Source organism: Oncorhynchus gorbuscha, linkage group LG13 (genome assembly GCF_021184085.1).
Source record: "Oncorhynchus gorbuscha isolate QuinsamMale2020 ecotype Even-year linkage group LG13, OgorEven_v1.0, whole genome shotgun sequence".
In the NCBI taxonomy this organism is placed as follows: domain Eukaryota; kingdom Metazoa; phylum Chordata; class Actinopteri; order Salmoniformes; family Salmonidae; genus Oncorhynchus; species Oncorhynchus gorbuscha.
Genome location: NC_060185.1, coordinates 12985697 through 13004940, shown reverse-complemented (window position 1 = coordinate 13004940; position 19244 = coordinate 12985697). Strand labels below are relative to the sequence as shown.

The 19244-nt window shown below is 47.8% G+C and overlaps 1 protein-coding gene across 2 annotated transcripts; it reads left to right on the top strand.

Annotated features, from left to right (window-relative positions):
• The first annotated feature begins 2900 nt into the window (after nucleotides 1-2900).
• On the top strand, nucleotides 2901-18900 carry LOC123992527. Of its 2 annotated transcripts, XM_046293731.1 has the most exons (8): nucleotides 2901-3414; nucleotides 6174-6303; nucleotides 7713-7806; nucleotides 7910-8037; nucleotides 8512-8654; nucleotides 9562-9759; nucleotides 12762-12923; nucleotides 18740-18900. In XM_046293731.1, exons 1-7 carry the CDS (start codon nucleotides 3404-3406, stop codon nucleotides 12877-12879), a joined length of 822 nt encoding a protein of 273 aa, XP_046149687.1. In that variant the 5' UTR covers nucleotides 2901-3403; the 3' UTR covers nucleotides 12880-12923; nucleotides 18740-18900. The 2 variants fall into 2 exon arrangements, with proteins under 2 accessions (XP_046149687.1, XP_046149686.1); XM_046293730.1 differs by lacking the exon at nucleotides 18740-18900 and having other exon boundaries at nucleotides 12762-13432.
• The last annotated feature ends 344 nt before the right edge of the window (nucleotides 18901-19244 follow it).

The window sequence follows — 19244 nt, the reverse complement described above, 5'->3', positions numbered from 1 at the left end:
GACTAGTAAAGGTCTGTTAATACAGGACTAGTAAAGGCCTGTTAATACAGGACTAGTAAAGGTCTGTTAATACAGGACTAGTAAAGGCCTGTTAATACAGGACTAGTAATACAGGACTAGTAAAGGCCTGTTAATACAGGACTAGTAAAGGTCTGTTAATACAGGACTAGTAAAGGCCTGTTAATACAGGACTAGTAATACAGGACTAGTAATACAGGACTAGTAAAGGTCTGTTAATACAGGACTAGTAAAGTTCTGTTAATACAGGACTAGTAAAGGTCTGTTAATACAGGACTAGTAAAGGTCTGTTAATACAGGACTAGTAAAGGCCTGTTAATACAGGACTAGTAAAGGCATGTTAATACAGGACTAGTAAAGGCCTGTTAATACAGGACTAGTAAAGGTCTGTTAATACAGGACTAGTAAAGGCCTGTTAATACAGGACTAGTAAAGGCCTGTTAATACAGGACTAGTAAAGGTCTGTTAATACAGGACTAGTAAAGGCCTGTTAATACAGGACTAGTAATACAGGACTAGTAAAGGCCTGTTAATACAGGACTAGTAAAGGCCTGTTAATACAGGACTAGTAATACAGGACTAGTAAAGGCCTGTTAATACAGGACTAGTAAAGGCCTGTTAATACAGGACTAGTAAAGGTCTGTTAATACAGGACTAGTAAAGGCCTGTTAATACAGGACTAGTAATACAGGACTAGTAAAGGCCTGTTAATACAGGACTAGTAAAGGCCTGTTAATACAGGACTAGTAAAGGTCTGTTAATACAGGACTAGTAAAGGCCTGTTAATACAGGACTAGTAAAGGCCTGTTAATACAGGACTAGTAATACAGGACTAGTAAAGGTCTGTTAATACAGGACTAGTAAAGGTCTGTTAATACAGGACTAGTAAAGGTCTGTTAATACAGGACTAGTAAAGGTCTGTTAATACAGGACTAGTAAAGGCCTGTTAATACAGGACTAGTAATACAGGACTAGTAAAGCCCTGCTAATACAGGACTAGTAAAGGTCTGTTAATACAGGACTAGTAATACAGGACTAGTAAAGGCCTGCTAATACAGGACTAGTAAAGGTCTGTTAATACAGGACTAGTAAAGGTCTGTTAATACAGGACTAGTAAAGGCCTGTTAATACAGGACTAGTAATACAGGACTAGTAATACAGGACTAGTAAAGGTCTGTTAATACAGGACTAGTAAAGGTCTGTTAATACAGGACTAGTAAAGGTATGTTAATACAGGACTAGTAAAGGTCTGTTAATACAGGACTAGTAAAGGTCTGTTAATACAGGACTAGTAAAGGCCTGTTAATACAGGACTAGTAATACAGGACTAGTAAAGGCCTGCTAATACAGGACTAGTAAAGGTATGTTAATACAGGACTAGTAAAGGTCTGTTAATACAGGACTAGTAAAGGCCTGTTAATACAGGACTAGTAAAGGCATGTTAATACAGGACTAGTAAAGGCCTGTTAATACAGGACTAGTAATACAGGACTAGTAATACAGGACTAGTAAAGGTCTGTTAATACAGGACTAGTAAAGGTCTGTTAATACAGGACTAGTAAAGGTCTGTTAATACAGGACTAGTAAAGGTCCAGTGCACTACTTTTGTGCTTTAAAAACATCTTTTTATTTCAGGGGATGCTGCATCCCGCTATGGACATCACCTTTAGAACCTCTACATCCCGCTATGGGCGTCACCTTTAGAACCTCTACATCCCGCTATGGGCATCACCTTTAGAACCTCTACATCCCGCTATAGGCATCACCTTTAGAACCTCTACATCCCGCTATGGGCATCACCTTTAGAACCTCTACATCCCGCTATGGGCATCACCTTTAGAACCTCTACATCCCGCTATAGGCATCACCTTTAGAACCTCTACATCCCGCTATGGGCATCACCTTTAGAACCTCTACATCCCGCTATGGGCATCACCTTTAGAACCTCTACATCCCGCTATGGGCATCACCTTTAGAACCTCTACATCCCGCTATGGGCATCACCTTTAGAACCTCTACATCCCGCTATGGGCATCACCTTTAGAACCTCTACATCCCGCTATGGGCATCACCTTTAGAACCTCTACATCCCGCTATGGGCATCACCTTTAGAACCTCTACATCCCGCTATGGGCATCACCTTTAGAACCTCTACATCCCGCTATGGGCATCACCTTTAGAACCTCTACATCCCGCTATGGGCATCACCTTTAGAACCTCTACATCCCGCTATGGGCATCACCTTTAGAACCTCTACATCCCGCTATGGGCATCACTGACATACCTGACACCCCCTGCCTGGAGGAGGGGTTTGTAGACTATCGACCTTCACTATTGAGAGGTCAACGTCAGAGATGGCAGAGCCAGTCTGTTCAGTCACAGGGTATCAGCGAGTGGGATACGAAACACCTTTCTTCCCAAACATCTTTTCATTTGGTATTCAGGTCCAAGAATGTGCACCACCCGGCAGCACGTACGGTGCCAGGGGATGATTGATCAGCATGCGCATGACCCAGCAGTTCATTGAATCGAAGGTTGTTGGAGGTCTTGCACCAGAATGAACGATGGAAAAACGTCATTCGCTTCACGCACAGAGACTGATTTCCTTTGCGCTCAAACTGAATAGTGTTTTGGGGAATGTAACATTAATCTCTCACTCTCTTACAGTGTATTTTATGGTTTTCTCCTACAAAACAAAACAGCTGATTCCTTTATTCAAAGGATGCAATAACACAAAATAAGAATGATCACCTTTGTGTCTAAAATAAATCAATAACATTCTTGTTTATTTATTGAAGGAATGCTACTCAATCAAAACATGACTACGTGACAACCTCTAGGCCGAGTCACAACAAAGCGAAAAGAGATTCCTGCAGTAATTGTACAGATCCCCCCAAAAATGTATTTATTTTAGTGTTAAGGGCTCCAGTTAAGTGTTAAGGTTACTCTCCATGGTAACTAGTGTAGGAAAGCTAACTGAGAATTTCCTGGTGAAATACATAACAGTCCGAATGCTTTTAACCTTGATGTATTTGATCATTTCTCCCGCTGCTAGCCTGGCCTAGTCTATTCGTCTTTATGTACTGGAATCTAAATGACCCCTGTTCACTTCCCCCCTGCCTGTGAGACACGGAGATAACTATGGCACAACCTGCACCCGACTCACCGCGTTGCCAAGCAATGTGCACCTGCCCCGGTTGACCTGCCTCAGCCCGCTACACGAGTGCTACACCGAAGCTAGTCTCTGTGTGCATCCAGACACCGGAGCAGTCGTTACCTCGGGTCTAACAGGGCATTTCGCTCCCATGGGAAACCGCAGGGTTGGACGAATCCGCTCCGTTCATTACGCGCTAAAGGCCAAGGAAATTTGGTTTAACTTTGGGAGATGTCAGAAAGGTAGGTAAAAGAGGTCATTTAATAGCTTTGTGTTGTCATCCTTCATTGAGCAGTGCTTCAAGTTGGAAAACGTTTACAAATGTACGCTTAACAAGCCAAATGCATTATTTGGTTATTTGGTATGATTTTGAATTCTTCAGAACGTCATTAGCCTAGGCTGCATTATTTATGCCCATGGTTATTTTTCCATGCAACAAGCCTGTAGGTTATATAGTCTAGACAATGTGTATATGATAAAATAAAACAAAAATCTCACAATTATTAGTACTTTACACGAAAACAGACGATAATAATTATGAAGACATTACTATCCAGGTTCCTGTTATGCAGCTGTTATTAGCTACTGACACCTGGTCGGGTATCCGCTGTTATGGCGACGGCTCTAATCAGGTGCGCAAGGCAGAGTTCACGGTAACCGAAACCTGACGGCTGCGTGTCAGCGTTTCAGCAATGTGGATGGACGTGAGGAGTTCCATTTCTACCAGCGTCCTTGAAGAATGGGCGACAGAAACGGACAGAATTCTCCGAGGCTTTAGGCCTATGATAAAAAACATAGGCCTGAAGATGTCATGTTTATTATGTTTAGGATGATGATTTGTGTTTTTATGTTTAGGATGATGATTTGTGTTTTTATGTTTAGGATGATGATTTGTGTTTTTATGTTTAGGATGATGATTTGTGTTTTTATGTTTAGGATGATGATTTTAATTTGACCTTACATTATTTATTTATTTACATTTTTCCTTTTGGCTCTGAAGCTGTTGATTTTCCCTCTCTTTCTCTCCCGTCTCTCTGTTTTCACACTCCTCCTACCCTCTCCCCCCTTTCCCTCCCTTTCCCTTCTCACTTTCATCCCACTCAATTCTTCCTACATCTTTCACCCTCAAACTCCCTCGTTATCCACCTCTCCCAGTTCCTCAGGTGTGCTGTTGTCCTTCTCTCCCAGTTCCTCAGGTGTGTTGTTGTCCTTCTCTCCCAGTTCCTCAGGTGTGTTGTTGTCCTTCTCTCCCAGTTCCTCAGGTGTGTTGTTGTCCTTCTCTCCCAGTTCTTCAGGTGTGTCGTTGTCCCTCTCTCCCAGTTCCTCAGGTGTGTTGTTGTCCCTCTCTCCCAGTTCCTCAGGTGTGTTGTTGTCCCTCTCTCCCAGTTCCTCAGGTGTGTTGTTGTCCCTCTCTCCCAGTTCCTCAGGTGCGTTGTTGTCCCTCTCTCCCAGTTCCTCAGGTGTGTTGTTGTCCCTCTCTCCCAGTTCCTCAGGTGTGTTGTTGTCCCTCTCTCCCAGTTCCTCAGGTGTGTTGTTGTCCCTCTCTCCCAGTTCCTCAGGTGTGTCGTTGTCCCTCTCTCCCAGTTCCTCAGGTGTGTTGTTGTCCCTCTCTCCCAGTTCCTCAGGTGTGTTGTTGTCCCTCTCTCCCAGTTCCTCAGGTGTGTTGTTGTCCCTCTCTCCCAGTTCCTCAGGTGTGTTGTTGTCCCTCTCTCCCAGTTCCTCAGGTGTGTTGTTGTCCCTCTCTCCCAGTTCCTCAGGTGTGTTGTTGTCCCTCTCTCCCAGTTCCTCAGGTGTGTTGTTGTCCCTCTCTACCAGTTCCTCAGGTGTGTTGTTGTCCCTCTCTCCCAGTTCCTCAGGTGTGTTGTTGTCCTTCTCTCCCAGTTCTTCAGGTGTGTTGTTGTCCTTCTCTCCCAGTTCCTCAGGTGTGTTGTTGTCCTTCTCTCCCAGTTCCTCAGGTGTGTTGTTGTCCTTCTCTCCCAGTTCCTCAGGTGTGTTGTTGTCCTTCTCTCCCAGTTCTTCAGGTGTGTCGTTGTCCCTCTCTCCCAGTTCCTCAGGTGTGTTGTTGTCCCTCTCTCCCAGTTCCTCAGGTGCGTTGTTGTCCCTCTCTCCCAGTTCCTCAGGTGTGTTGTTGTCCCTCTCTCCCAGTTCCTCAGGTGTGTTGTTGTCCCTCTCTCCCAGTTCCTCAGGTGTGTTGTTGTCCCTCTCTCCCAGTTCCTCAGGTGTGTCGTTGTCCCTCTCTCCCAGTTCCTCAGGTGTGTTGTTGTCCCCCTCTCCCAGTTCCTCAGGTGTGTTGTTGTCCCTCTCTCCCAGTTCCTCAGGTGTGTCGTTGTCCCTCTCTCCCAGTTCCTCAGGTGTGTCGTTGTCCCTCTCTCCCAGTTCCTCAGGTGTGTTGTTGTCCTTCTCTCCCAGTTCCTCAGGTGTGCTGTTGTCCTTCTCTCCCAGTTCCTCAGGTGTGTTGTTGTCCCTCTCTCCCAGTTCCTCAGGTGTGTTGTTGTCCCTCTCTCCCAGTTCCTCAGGTGTGTTGTTGTCCCTCTCTCCCAGTTCCTCAGGTGTGTTGTTGTCCCTCTCTCCCAGTTCCTCAGGTGTGTTGTTGTCCTTCTCTCCCAGTTCCTCAGGTGTGTTGTTGTCCCTCTCTCCCAGTTCCTCAGGTGTGTTGTTGTCCCTCTCTCCCAGTTCCTCAGGTGTGTTGTTGTCCCTCTCCCAGTTCCTCAGGTGTGTCGTTGTCCCTCTCTCCCAGTTCCTCAGGTGTGTTGTTGTCCCTCTCTCCCAGTTCCTCAGGTGTGTTGTTGTCCCTCTCTCCCAGTTCCTCAGGTGTGTTGTTGTCACTCTCTCCCAGTTCCTCAGGTGTGTTGTTGTCCCTCTCTCCCAGTTCCTCAGGTGTGTTGTTGTCCCTCTCTCCCAGTTCCTCAGGTGTGTTGTTGTCCCTCTCTCCCAGTTCCTCAGGTGTGTTGTTGTCCCTCTCTCCCAGTTCCTCAGGTGTGTTGTTGTCCCTCTCTCCCAGTTCCTCAGGTGTGAACACAAGCAGTGGCAGTTTTCCCAAATCCCACTCCTCCCAGTATTCTGAAATCAGCGTCACACACACACCCCTCTCCGTGGACCAGAGTCCAGATTCCGGAATCGTCAAAACTCCTGTGAGTGTCACACTTTACGTCACATTCTCACCCTCCAGTCCTCCGTCCTTGCTCTTGTACCCTCCTATCTTCTGACACCCCATTACAAAGCTCCTCCCCCCACAACATGCCCCTCTCATCCTGCAACAGTATGCCTGGTCCAATACTGTCGGTTCTGAAAACAGCCTCAACCCGCTAGCCTTTCCATTTCAAACCTAGGCGCAGCCATCACTGTATTGCTCACACCTATCCAGTTCCTAGCTGCCAACACAAAGGGGTCAGGGCTTGTTTAGAATGCTATAGATGAGTCACAGGCTCCAAGGCTGGCTCTGATGTTAGGGGTCACCAAGCATGGGTCTAGTCCCCCACGTGGCTATGTTGGGGGGGGGGGGGTTATGGTCACAGTCAAAGCCCAGGTGTGGAGGCAGAGACAGGGATGAGGGTCACAGAGCACCCTCAATCAAGGCTCTCATATTCAGATCCCAGTCTACAAAACAATGCTTAAAACCCCTTGCTCTTCGTCCTCCTTCTCCTCTTATTCATCTCTCCTTCTCCTCTTATTCATCTCTCCTTCTCCTCTTATTCATCTCTCCTTCTCATCTTATTCATCTCTCCTTCTCCTCTTATTCATCTCTCCTTTTCTCCTCTTATTCATCTCTCCTTCTCATCTTATTCATCTCTCCTTCTCCTCTTATTCATCTCTCCTCCTCCTCTTATTCATCTCTCCTTCTCCTCTTATTCATCTCTCCTTCTCCTCTTATTCATCTCTCCTCCTCCTCTTATTTATCTCTCCTTCTCCTCTTATTCATCTCTCCTTCTCCTCTTATTCATCTCTCCTTCTCATCTTATTCATCTCTCCTTCTCCTCTTATTCATCTCTCCTTCTCCTCTTATTCATCTCTCCTTCTCCTCTTATTCATCTCCTTCTCCTCTTATTCATCTCTCCTTCTCCTCTTATTCATCTCTCCTTCTCATCTTATTCATCTCTCCTTCTCCTCTTATTCATCTCTCCTTTTCTCCTCTTATTCATCTCTCCTTCTCATCTTATTCATCTCTCCTTCTCCTCTTATTCATCTCTCCTCCTCCTCTTATTCATCTCTCCTTCTCCTCTTATTCATCTCTCCTTCTCCTCTTATTCATCTCTCCTCCTCCTCTTATTCATCTCTCCTTCTCCTCTTATTCATCTCTCCTTCTCCTCTTATTCATCTCTCCTTCTCATCTTATTCATCTCTCCTTCTCCTCTTATTCATCTCTCCTTCTCCTCTTATTCATCTCTCCTTCTCCTCTTATTCATCTCCTTCTCCTCTTATTCATCTCTCCTTCTCCTCTTATTCATCTCTCCTTCTCCTCTTATTCATCTCTCCTTCTCCTCTTATTCATCTCTCCTTCTCCTCTTATTCATCTCTCCTTCTCCTCTCTCCTCGTTTTCAGCTGCCGTCCAGCCGGTTCAGGTTGGTGTCGTGGCAGCAGCTTGAGGAGAGTGATGTCAAAGGAGACCAGCTCTCCTGTCCCAGGGTCAGGGAAGGTCAGAGAGGTCACCACCTTGGCAACCTTTGACCTTTTAATAATTCTATTTTGCTCTCATCTCAGTTCTCATAAGTAACTGCTGTCATCATTATATCAACCAGGGCCGTCAATGGAGGACCTCTTTCTGAGAAAGGATGACACCCCCTTGGAAAGGGGGAGGAGGAAGAGGAGAGAGGAAGAAGGGCAGAGGTGGGAGGAGAGGCTTCAAGAGAACTGGGAGAATTGTGTGGTGAGTTACAACTCAGAGACATACTGTACTATGTGTATAACAAGCATGTGTGTGAGTGCCTGTGTGTGCATGTGTGTGCATGTGTATGTTGTGTGTGTGTGTGTGTGTGTGTGTGTGTGTGTGTGTGTGTGTGTGTGTGTGTGTGTGTGTGTGTGTGTGTGTGTGTGTGTGTGTGTGTGTGTGTGTGTGTGTGTGTGTGTGTGTGTGTGTGTGTGTGTGTGTGTGTGTGTGTGTGTGTGTGTGTGTGTGCGTGCGTGTGTGTATGTTGTGTGTGTGCGCGCGTGTGTGTGTGTGTGTGTGTGTGTGTGTGTGTGTGTGTGTGTGTGTGTGTGTGTGTGTGTGTGTGTGTGTGTGTGTGTGTGTGTGTGTGTGTGTGTGTGTGTGTGTGTGTGTGTGTGTGTGTGTGTGTGTGTGTATGTGTGTGTGTATGTTGTGTGTGTGTGTAACCTCTCCCTGTATTCCTGGTATTCCCAGGAGCTGAACCTGTCCTATCAGGACTTGGGAGATCCGTTCCAGCAGGAAAACTTCAGTCGGATCCTGAGGAGGCTGATCCGAGTGGAGAGACTGCAGCTGATCAATAACTCCCTCACAGACCTGAGTTCTATATGCCTGCCAAGGTACTACACTACCCACAATGCCCATCTATACGCCTGCCGTTATACCACACTACATACAAAGCATCAATATACACTTGAAAATTACTACACTAGCCACAATACAAATCTTCACTTCATATAGTGACAACCGTAGTTCTGTCCTCTTTCCTCTACACAGTAAAAATAAAAGTGTGAATTTAACTCCTATAGAGTTGAATTCAACACAGTTTCGGATAACATTTGGTCCCAGTCCACATAGTGTTAAAGTTACTCTACAGGTAGTATCACACATTCAGAGTTAATTTGACTCAAAATGGTGTTAAAATTCACACATAAATGTCTTAATAATATTTAACACTGGTTTAGTTACACTCTCCATTGTTATTTAATCACTGAATTGAGTTGAATTTACAACGGCAATGACTGCATCATTTTACACGATTTAATTCCAACACTAAGAGCTCATTGACTCCTCATAATGTTGAAAACACTCCTCCTGGGTTAAAATAAGTCAACACTCATTTTTTACACCCTGTCACACCCTGACCATTATTTTGCATAGTTTGTTTCTATGTTTTGTTTGGTCAGGGTGTGATATGATTGAACATTCTATGTTGTATGTCTAGTTTTGTCTATTTCTATGTGTTTTGGCCTGATATGGTTCTTAATCGGTGGCAGGTGTTTGTCATTGTCTCTGATTGGGAACCATATTTAGGTAGCCTGTTTTGTATTGTGGTTGGTGGGTTATTGTCTATGTGATGTTGCATGTTAGCTCTCAGTTTTGGTCACGGTCGTCTTGTTATTTTCTTTGTTTGTTTGGTTAGAGTACTTTGTGTTTTTTCGACTTTCATTAAAAATATGTATTCACATCACGCTGCGCTTTGGTCTCCTCAATACGACGATCGTGACACACCCTTTTTTACTGTAGGTGCCGAAGCCTGAATCTGCATCGTAACCACCTGACATGTATTCGTCAGCTGCCAAAGCTCCCGGCTCTGGAGCACCTGTGTCTCTCTGAGAACAGCATCTCCACACTGAGGGGACTGGGGGCTCTGGGAACCAGCCCACTCCACTCCCTCACACTCAGATCTAACCCTGTCAACTACATACAGGACTACCGTGCACGGTGAGGGGGAATAGAGGGAGTGAGAGGAGGTGGGGGGAATAGGGAGGAGGTGGGGGGGATAGGGAGGAGGTGGGGGGGATAGAGGGATAGGGAGGAGGTGGGAGGGGGAGAGGAGGGGGAGAGGGAGAGAGGAGATGGGGGATAGGGAGGAGGTGGGGGATAGAGGGATAGGGAGGAGGTGGGAGGGGGAGAGGGAGAGAGGAGGAGGGAGAGGGAGAGAGGAGGTGGGGGATAGAGGGATAGGGAGGTGGTGGGAGAGGGAGAGAGAGGAGGTGGGGAGGATAGAGGGAGAGAGAGGAGGTGGGAGGGAGAGATGGTGAGAGGGAGGGAGAGGAGATGGAGAGATAGAGGAGGATGAGGGGGAGAGGAGGATGGATGGAGGGAGAGAGGGGAGAGAGAGGAGATGGAGAGATAGAGGAGCATGGAGAGATAGAGGAGGATGGAGGGAGGGAGAGGGGGTGAGGAGGATGGAGGGAGTGGAGGTGAGGAGGATAGAGGGAGGGAGGGAGGGAGAGGAGGTGAGGAGGATAGAGGGAGGGGAGGTGAGGAGGATAGAGGGAGGGAGGGAGGGAGGTGAGATGGAGAGATAGAGGAGGATGGAGGGAGGGAGGGAGAGGGAGGAGGTGGGGGATAGAGGGATAGGGAGAGGAGGTGGGAGGGGGAGAGGGAGAGAGAGGAGGTGGGAGGGAGAGATGGTGAGAGGGAGGGAGAGGAGATGGAGAGATAAAGGATGATGGAGGGAGGGAGAGGAGGATGGATGGAGGGAGGGAGGGAGAGGAGGTGAGAAGGATAGAGGGAGGTGAGGAGGATAGAGGGAGGGGAGGTGAGGAGGATAGAGGGAGGGAGGGAGAGGAGGTGAGGAGATAAAGGGAGGGGAGGTGAGGAGGATAGAGGGAGGGGAGGTGAGGAGGATAGAGGGAGGGGAGGTGAGGAGGATAGAGGGAGGGAGGGAGGGAGGGAGGGAGGGAGGGAGAGGAGGGAGAGGAGGGAGAGGAGGTGAGATGGAGAGATAGAGGAGGATGGAGGGAGGGAGAGGAGGATGGAGGGAGGGAGAGGAGGATGGAGGGAGGGAGAGGAGTTGAGGAGGATAGAGGGAGGGAGGGAGAGGAGGTGAGGAGATAGAGGAACACAGAAGGAGGGAGAGAAGGTGAGGGGATAGAGGGGGAGAGGGGATAGAGGGATAGGGAGAGGGGATAGAGGGTGAGAGAAGAGGTGGGGAGGATAGAGAGAGAGGAGGTGAGGGGGATAGAGGGAGAGAGAGGAGGTGGGAGGGATAGAGGGAGAGAGAGGAGGTGGGAGGGAGAGATGGTGAGGGGATAGAGGGGGAGAGGAGGTGAGGGGATAGATGGTGAGAGAAGAGGTGGGGAGGATAGAGAGAGAGGAGGTGAGGGGGATAGAGGGAGAGAGGGGAGGTGGGAGGGTGAGAGAAGAGGTGGGGAGGATAGAGGGAGAGAGAGGAGGTGAGAGGGAGAGAGGAGGTGAGAGGGAGAGAGGAGGTGGGGGATAGAGGGAGAGAGAGGAGGTGAGAAGGAGAGAGGAGGTGGGGGATAGAGGGAGAGAGAGGAGGTGGGGGGATAGAGGTATAGGGAGGAGGTGGGAGGGATAGGGAGGGGGAGAGAGGAGGTGGGGGATAGAGGGATAGGGAGGAGGTGAGGGGGAGAGAGGAGGTGAGGGGGATAGAGGAGGTGAGGGGGATAGAGGGAGAGAGAGGAGGTGAGGGGGATAGAGGGAGAGGAGGTGGGGGGATAGAGGGAGAGAGAGGAGGTGAGGGGGATAGAGGGATAGGGAGGTGGTGGGAGGGATAGGGAGGAGGTGGGAGGGATAGGGAGGAGGTGAGGGGGATAGGGGGAGAGAGAGGAGGTGAGGGGATAGAGGGATAGAGGAGGTGAGGGAAAGAGAGGAGGTGAGTGGATAGAGGGATAGAGGAGGTGAGGGAGAGGGAGGAGGTGGGGATAGAGGGATAGAGGAGGTGAGGGAGAGAGAGGAGGTGGGGAGGGATAGAGGAGGTGAGGGAGAGAGAGGAGGTGAGGGGATAGAGGGATAGAGGAGGTGAGGGAGAGAGAGGAGGTGAGTGGATAGAGGGATAGAGGAGGTGAGGGAGAGGGAGGAGGTGGGGATAGAGGGATAGAGGAGGTGAGGGAGAGAGAGGAGGTGGGGGGGGATAGAGGAGGTGAGGGAGAGAGAGGAGGTGGGGATAGAGGGATAGAGGAGGTGAGGGAGAGAGAGGAGGGGGGATAGAGGGATAGAGGAGGTGAGGGAGAGAGAGGAGGTGGGGGGATAGAGGGATAGAGGAGGTGAGGGAGAGAGAGGAGGTGGGGAGAGAGAGGAGGTGGGGGGGGATAGAGGGATAGAGGAGGTGAGGGAGAGAGAGGAGGTGGGGGGATAGAGGGATAGAGGAGGTGAGGGAGAGAGAGGAGGTGGGGGGATAGAGGGATAGAGGAGGTGAGGGAGAGAGAGGTGGGGGATAGAGGGATAGAGGAGGTGGGGGAGAGAGAGGAGGTGGGGGGATAGAGGGATAGAGGAGGTGGGGGAGAGAGAGGAGGTGGGGGGGATAGAGGGATAGAGGAGGTGAGGGAGAGAGAGGAGGTGGGGGGGATAGAGGGATAGAGGAGGTGAGGGAGAGAGGGGAGGTGGGGGGGATAGAGGGATAGAGGAGGTGAGGGAGAGAGATGAGGTGGGGGGGATAGAGGGATATAGGAGGTGGGGAGAGAGAGGAGGTGGGGGGGGATAGAGGGATAGAGGAGGTGAGGGAGAGAGAGGAGGTGGGGGGATAGAGGGATAGAGGAGGTGGGGGAGAGAGAGGAGGTGGGGGGGATAGAGGGATAGAGGAGGTGAGGGAGAGAGAGAGGTGGGGGGGATAGAGGGATAGAGGAGGTGAGGGAGAGAGAGAGGTGGGGGGGATAGAGGGATAGAGGAGGTGAGGGAGAGAGGAAAATTATAGAATGTCAAGAATTATTTATATTTTTTGGTCTTAACCCTTAGTTTCCCTCTCCTCTCTGCAGTGTGTTCTCTTGTTTGCCAAAACTAAGAGTTCTGGATGGAATCCCCAAGCTGCCAGAAGATTCCATGCCCCCTGGACTCCAAATCCCAGCAGCCACCAGGATGTGTAACGTTCTGTGACATCAAAATAAGGGGCTTTGGAAATTCCATAAATAATAATCAAAGTAATTCCATAAATAATAATCAAAGTAATTCCATAAATAATAATCAAAGTAATTCCATAAATAATACACTGACAAAATTTTAGTAGGCCTACTAATACTGTATATTGTGTATATTTTATGACTGGATATAGAAGATGTTTTTATACTGTTAAGAGTTGTTTTTACTTGTACCGGGTTATGTGACTGGGCTGTTAGGCATTTGGATTATCTAGGAAGACACTGAGGCTCATGTTGGAACTTGGCTTTGAGGGAGGGAGGGGGGGGAGCGAGAGAGATAGATTCTATCAGGCAGCTACATGACACTGTCCTACTGACACAGAGAACAGTGGGGTCAGCAGTCAGCCTCCTCGAGCCTCACAACACATCCAACTGGATGTTCAACACAGGCATCACAGACATCCCTCTGACCCTCCAACTCCCTCTCTCCTTCCCTCCATCTCTCTCTCTCCCTCCCTCTATCTCCCTCTCTCCTTCATCTCTTTCCCACTTTCCATCTCCCTCCCTCCCTCGCTCCCTCCATCTCCCTCTCTCCTTCCCTCCCTCCATCTCTTTCCCACTTTCCATCTCTCTCCCTCCCTCCCTCCATCTCCTTCCCAATTTCCATCTTTCTCCCTCCCTCCCTCCATCTCCTTCCCTCCCTCCACCTCTTTCCACTTTCCATCTCTCTCCCTCCCTCCATGTCTCTCCCTCTCTCCATCTCTTTCTCACTTTCCATCTCTCTCCCTCCCTCCATCTCCTTCCCACTTTCCATCTCTCTCCCTCCCTCCCTCCATCTCCTTCCCACTTTCCATCTCTCTCCCTCCCTCCATGTCTCTCCATCTCCTTCCCACTTTCCATCTCTCCCTCCCTCCATGTCTCTCTCTATCTCCTTCCCACTTTCCATCTCTCTCCCTCCCTCCATGTCTCTCCCTCTCTCCATCTCTTTCCCACTTTCCATCTCTCTCCCTCCCTCCATGTCTCTCCCTCTCTCCATCTCCTTCCCACTTTCCATCTCCCTCCCTCCATGTCTCTCCCTCTCTCCATCTCCTTCCCACTTTCCATCTCACTCCCTCCATGTCTCTCCCTCTCTCCATCTATTTCTCACTTTCCATCTCTCTCCCTCCCTCCCTCCATCTCCTTCCCTCCCTCCATCTCCTTCCCTCTCTCCATCTATTTCTAACTTTCCATCTCTCTCCCTCCCTCCCTCCATCTTCCTCCCTCCATCACTCTCCCTCCATCACTCTCCCTCCATCTCCCTCCCTCCGTCACTCTCCCTCCTTCCATCTCCCTCCCTCCATCACCCTCCCTCCATCACTCTCCCTCCATCACCCTCCATCCTTCACCCTCCCTCCATCACCCTCCCTCCATCTCCCTCCCTCCATCACTCTCCCTCCATCACTCTCCCTCCCTCCATCACCCTCCCTCCTTCTCCCTCCCTCCATCACTCTCCCTCCATCACTCTCCCTCCTTCTCCCTCCATCCATCTCCCTCCCTCCTTCCATCACCCTCCCTCCATCACCCTCCCTCCATCACTCTCCATCCTTCTCCCTCCCTCCATCACCCTCCCTCCATCACCCTCCCTCCATCTCCCTCCCTCCATCACTCTCCCTCCATCTCCCTCCATCCATCTCCCTCTCTCCATCACTCTCCCTCCTTCCATCACCCTCCATCCTTCTCCCTCCCTCAATCTCCCTCAATCTCCCTCCATCCTTCTCCCTCCCTCCATCACCCTCCATCCGTCTCGGCTTCTCTTTTTCTCTTTTCGACAGTACTCCTCTTATGATGACTGTTTAATGACCTCTGTGACTCGAGAGACAGGATACGCACTTTAACGGGTCACATTCAGAAGGTCCCATCCTGTCTGTCAACAGCAGTTCATTCATTCATATCCAGTAGCGTCTGTATTATTTTTTAATAATGGTGTTGATATCACTTCCCTGTGGTTCTGGACTCAGACTCCTGCTCTCACGCACGCTCTTGATTGGTCCGCTTGGCCCGTCCCCCTTCCTTTCCTCCTCTTCGTAGTTCCCTTCCTCGTTGATCTCTCCTTCCTTTCTGTGTTCTCCCTCTTTTCCTGCTGGGACCTCCTGGTCTTTCACTTCCTCCTGTAGCAGAACAAACACATTCACCAGGTGGGTAAGACCATAGACAATCAGAAACCTACAGAATATTTACATGGTAGTGGTAGTGTCTATGGTAGTGTCTCTACCTGACACTACCAAACCCCCCTCCCCATTCTCTGTCTCTACCACACACGCACCCACGTGCACAAACACACACACACACACCTCATTAGGTAGGCAAGTGTTGTTTCCCCTGTGATCCAGTTAATTACCCAATAGGTCCTCTAGAGCACTGAGTGTCCATTACCTTGGTCTCTCCAGACAACAACTCTAGAGCACTGAGTGTCCTTTACCTTGGTCTCTCTGGACAACAACTCTAGAGCACTGAGTGTCCATTACCTTGGTCTCTCTGGACAACAACTCTAGAGCACTGAGTGTCCATTACCTTGGTCTCTCTGGACAACAACTCTAGAGCACTGAGTGTCCTTTACCTTGGTCTCTCTGGACAACAACTCTAGAGCACTGAGTGTCCATTACCTTGTTCTCTCTGGACAACAACTCTAGAGCACTGAGTGTCCATTACCTTGGTCTCTCTGGACAACAACTCTAGAGCACTGAGTGTCCATTACCTTGGTCTCTCTGGACAACAACTCTAGAGCACTGAGTGTCCTTTACCTTGGTCTCTCCAGACAACAACTCTAGAACACTGAGTGTCCATTACCTTGTTCTCTCCAGACAACAACTCTAGATCACTGAGTGTCCATTACCTTGGTCTCTCTGGACAACAACTCTAGAACACTGAGTGTCCATTACCTTGGTCTCTCCAGACAACAACTCTAGATCACTGAGTGTCCATTACCTTGGTCTCTCTGGACAACAACTCTAGAGCACTGAGTGTCCATTACCTTGGTCTCTCTGGACAACAACTCTAGAGCACTGAGTGTCCTTTACCTTGGTCTCTCCAGACAACAACTCTAGAACACTGAGTGTCCATTACCTTGTTCTCTCCAGACAACAACTCTAGATCACTGAGTGTCCATTACCTTGGTCTCTCTGGACAACAACTCTAGAACACTGAGTGTCCATTACCTTGGTCTCTCCAGACAACAACTCTAGATCACTGAGTGTCCATTACCTTGGTCTCTCTGGACAACAACTCTAGAACACTGAGTGTCCATTACCTTGGTCTCTCTGGACAACAACTCTAGATCACTGAGTGTCCATTACCTTGGTCTCTCCAGACAACAACTCTAGAACACTGAGTGTCCATTACCTTGTTCTCTCTGGACAACAACTCTAGAGCACTGAGTGTCCATTACCTTGGTCTCTCCAGACAACAACTCTAGAGCACTGAGTGTCCATTACCTTGTTCTCTCTGGACAACAACTCTATAACACTGAGTGTCCATTACCTTGTTCTCTCTGGACAACAACTCTAGATCACTGAGTGTCCATTACCTTGTTCTCTCTGGACAATACCAAGGTTGCATGATGGTACTTGCAATACTATTAGTAATACGACATAGTTGGGACATTCCTTTGGGGCTGAATACTATTAGTAATACTACATAGTTGGGACATTCCTTTGGGGCTGAATACTATTAGTAATACTACATAGTTGGGACATTCCTTTGGGGCTGAATACTAAATTGAGGTGTATGTTTACGTCAAACCTTCATATAAATCATGCATCTTTGTCAAAATAAAACAACTTGGGGCCGCTAGGGGCACAATGTGCGACTGACGTGTTTTCCGTTTTGCTCCCACAATATTTTTGCAGCAAAACCGTATTTATTTTCAATATTAGTTTGGTGATCCCTTTCCGTAAAAGGTGGTTAGAGTATTGGACTAGTAACCGGAAGGTTGTAAGTTCAAACCCCCGAGCTGACAAGGTACACATTTGTCGTTCTGCCCCTGAACAGGCAGTTAATCCACTGTTCCTAGGCCGTCATTGAAAATAAGAATTTGTTCTTAACTGACTTGCCTGGTTAAATAAAGGTCAAATAAAAATAAAAAACCAAGAACACTTTGCTTTCGAATATCAGCATGGCCAAAAACATGACTTAGAGAAAACCCGGCCTACAAGATCTACTCTCATCACCGCCCTCTCCTGAGTCTGAGGGCCCAGAGACTCACACTTTACCCGGGGGTGCGGCCTGGCCTGTCGGCGCTGAAATGAACATTCTCGAGTCCATCGAACTACTATGCTCTGAGATAGTTCAAATGAAAACGGAGGAAGTTGCTACGATTGAGGCCTGAATACAGGAGGTTTCTGATACTTTAAAAGCAGATCTAACCATCCTGCGGAACGAGACGGTGCCAATAATCACATCACTCAACACAACATCAGAGGTGCGACACTACGACGATTGCAGCACTGGAGAACCCTGCTAGTGTCTCCGACTTAACTACCTCCCTGGAGGCTGACGTGAAACGCCTGGCTGCAGACCTGAAAAAGGTACAGGAGAGTTGTGATCATAGATCAGCAACTGTTGCTGTGGACCAGTGGATAGTAAGTTCCCCACCCGTGGTACAACTATGTTTAGTGTTGGGGAATAATCAGAATTGGTTGGTAACATAGGTAAGATGTTTTATATTCATTATATGTTTGTAAGTTACTTCTCATCAAGAATGTTATTTTTGTATAATACTGTGGCGGGGTTGCAGTTATCTGTTCTAGGTCAAGACTAAGTTGCATGGGCCGCAGAGAGGGGAGAGGTCAAGGTGTCATCATGTGTAAACATATCTTTTGCTCCACTGTGTGTGTGCCAGTCACTCCCTACTTTTCCCAGCGGGGAGAGGAGGATGGCAGTGTCTGGAATCATTCTATGCTCTCCGTGAGTTTGTCCAGGATTGGTTGTATTTAGAATTGGTTGTATCTAAATGACAATTTGATATATGCCTGTTGATATGGAGGATTGGTTTATAGTTCTGGGTTTGAGTAAGGAGACAAAGCTGAACGATGTATTATGTCTATGCTGTCTGACTATGTGTGTTCTTTGCTATTAAAGGATCTCAGTTGCAACGTGGAAGGGACTCAGAGAATTCATTGATAGACACTGAATTCTCTCAGAGTCACAGGGTTGTGATAGAGCTCATATAATTAAAGATGGACTTTGAGAACTAACTCTGACTTGTGTTGTGGTTTTCTCCCATGATTTGGTAAATAGAGGACATTTCCACGACATTAGTTATAACGTACTTTATAACGTACTAGTCTTGTATAGTTGGGGAGTTGGCGATCTCACTCAGACTTATTTGATGTGATCTAATGTTTTGATCATCTAGTGTGCTTGGCCTTACAAGCATTCAGTCATTTTAATTTAATTTACATTTACATTTACATTTAAGTCATTTAGCAGACGCTCTTATCCAGAGCGACTTACAAATTGGTGCATTCACTAATTTCAGTGTATTAAGGGTTTACTTAACTCCTTGGTTTCCAGGCTGATAGATTTTGTCATTTTTGTGGCTGTTTTGTTTGTTTGCGCAACCACTCACATCACCTACATAAAGTTTTGTAGTTAATAAATGTATTTTATTATCTCAGTTCAGTTTGTTTACCTAGTGTCTCAAATATTTTTGGTTATTTGTAAATGTTCCCGAGGCTACACGTTTTTGGGGGGTCTTCAATTCAATGTTAAAGGTTTTGAACATAATTTATTCCCAGCAAACTTTCAACGTTGCACATACATAGTTTTTTGGTCTTGGCTATTGTGACGACCCTCCCACTGTCTGCCATATTCTTTCTCTTTGCTCTTGTTTTCCTTATTAGGATCTCGGCGGGCGGAGCTGTGAGGATCGTCAGCGACATGGGAAGCACCTGGGCCCGGGTGTGTCCCGGGATAAATACACCTCCTCCCCATTCATTGAGGAGACTCTCTCCATGCAGACACACTGATAGATTTTGTTTATGGCATTTTTGTGGCTGTTTTGTTTGTTTGCGTTGGCACCTTTCAACACCTCTCATTATCACATTTATGCACGCAACCACTCACTTACACTACTGGTTACTGACTACACACACCATTGGCAATTGTATATAGTTTACTTGAGACAGAGTTTGCGTCTCTGAATAAATAGGAGAAATATTTTGTTATTCCTTATCTCCACTTTGTCTCCCATGTAATTTTTGTTACTTGAAATCAGCCCTTGCTTTGACAGGAAGCCAGTGTAGAGAGGCTAGCACTGGAGTAATATGATCAAATTTTTTGGTTCTAGTGACAGCTATAAGTTGTCTTATCTTCCAACTAGACAATTATTATTTATATATATATATA

Coding starts and splice junctions, on each gene's coding strand:
- LOC123992527 (XM_046293731.1), top strand. Junction 6,304..7,712: donor CCGGAATCGTCAAAACTCCT/GTGAGTGTCACA, acceptor CCTCGTTTTCAG/CTGCCGTCCAGCCGGTTCAG. Junction 8,655..9,561: donor AGTTCTATATGCCTGCCAAG/GTACTACACTAC, acceptor TTTTTACTGTAG/GTGCCGAAGCCTGAATCTGC.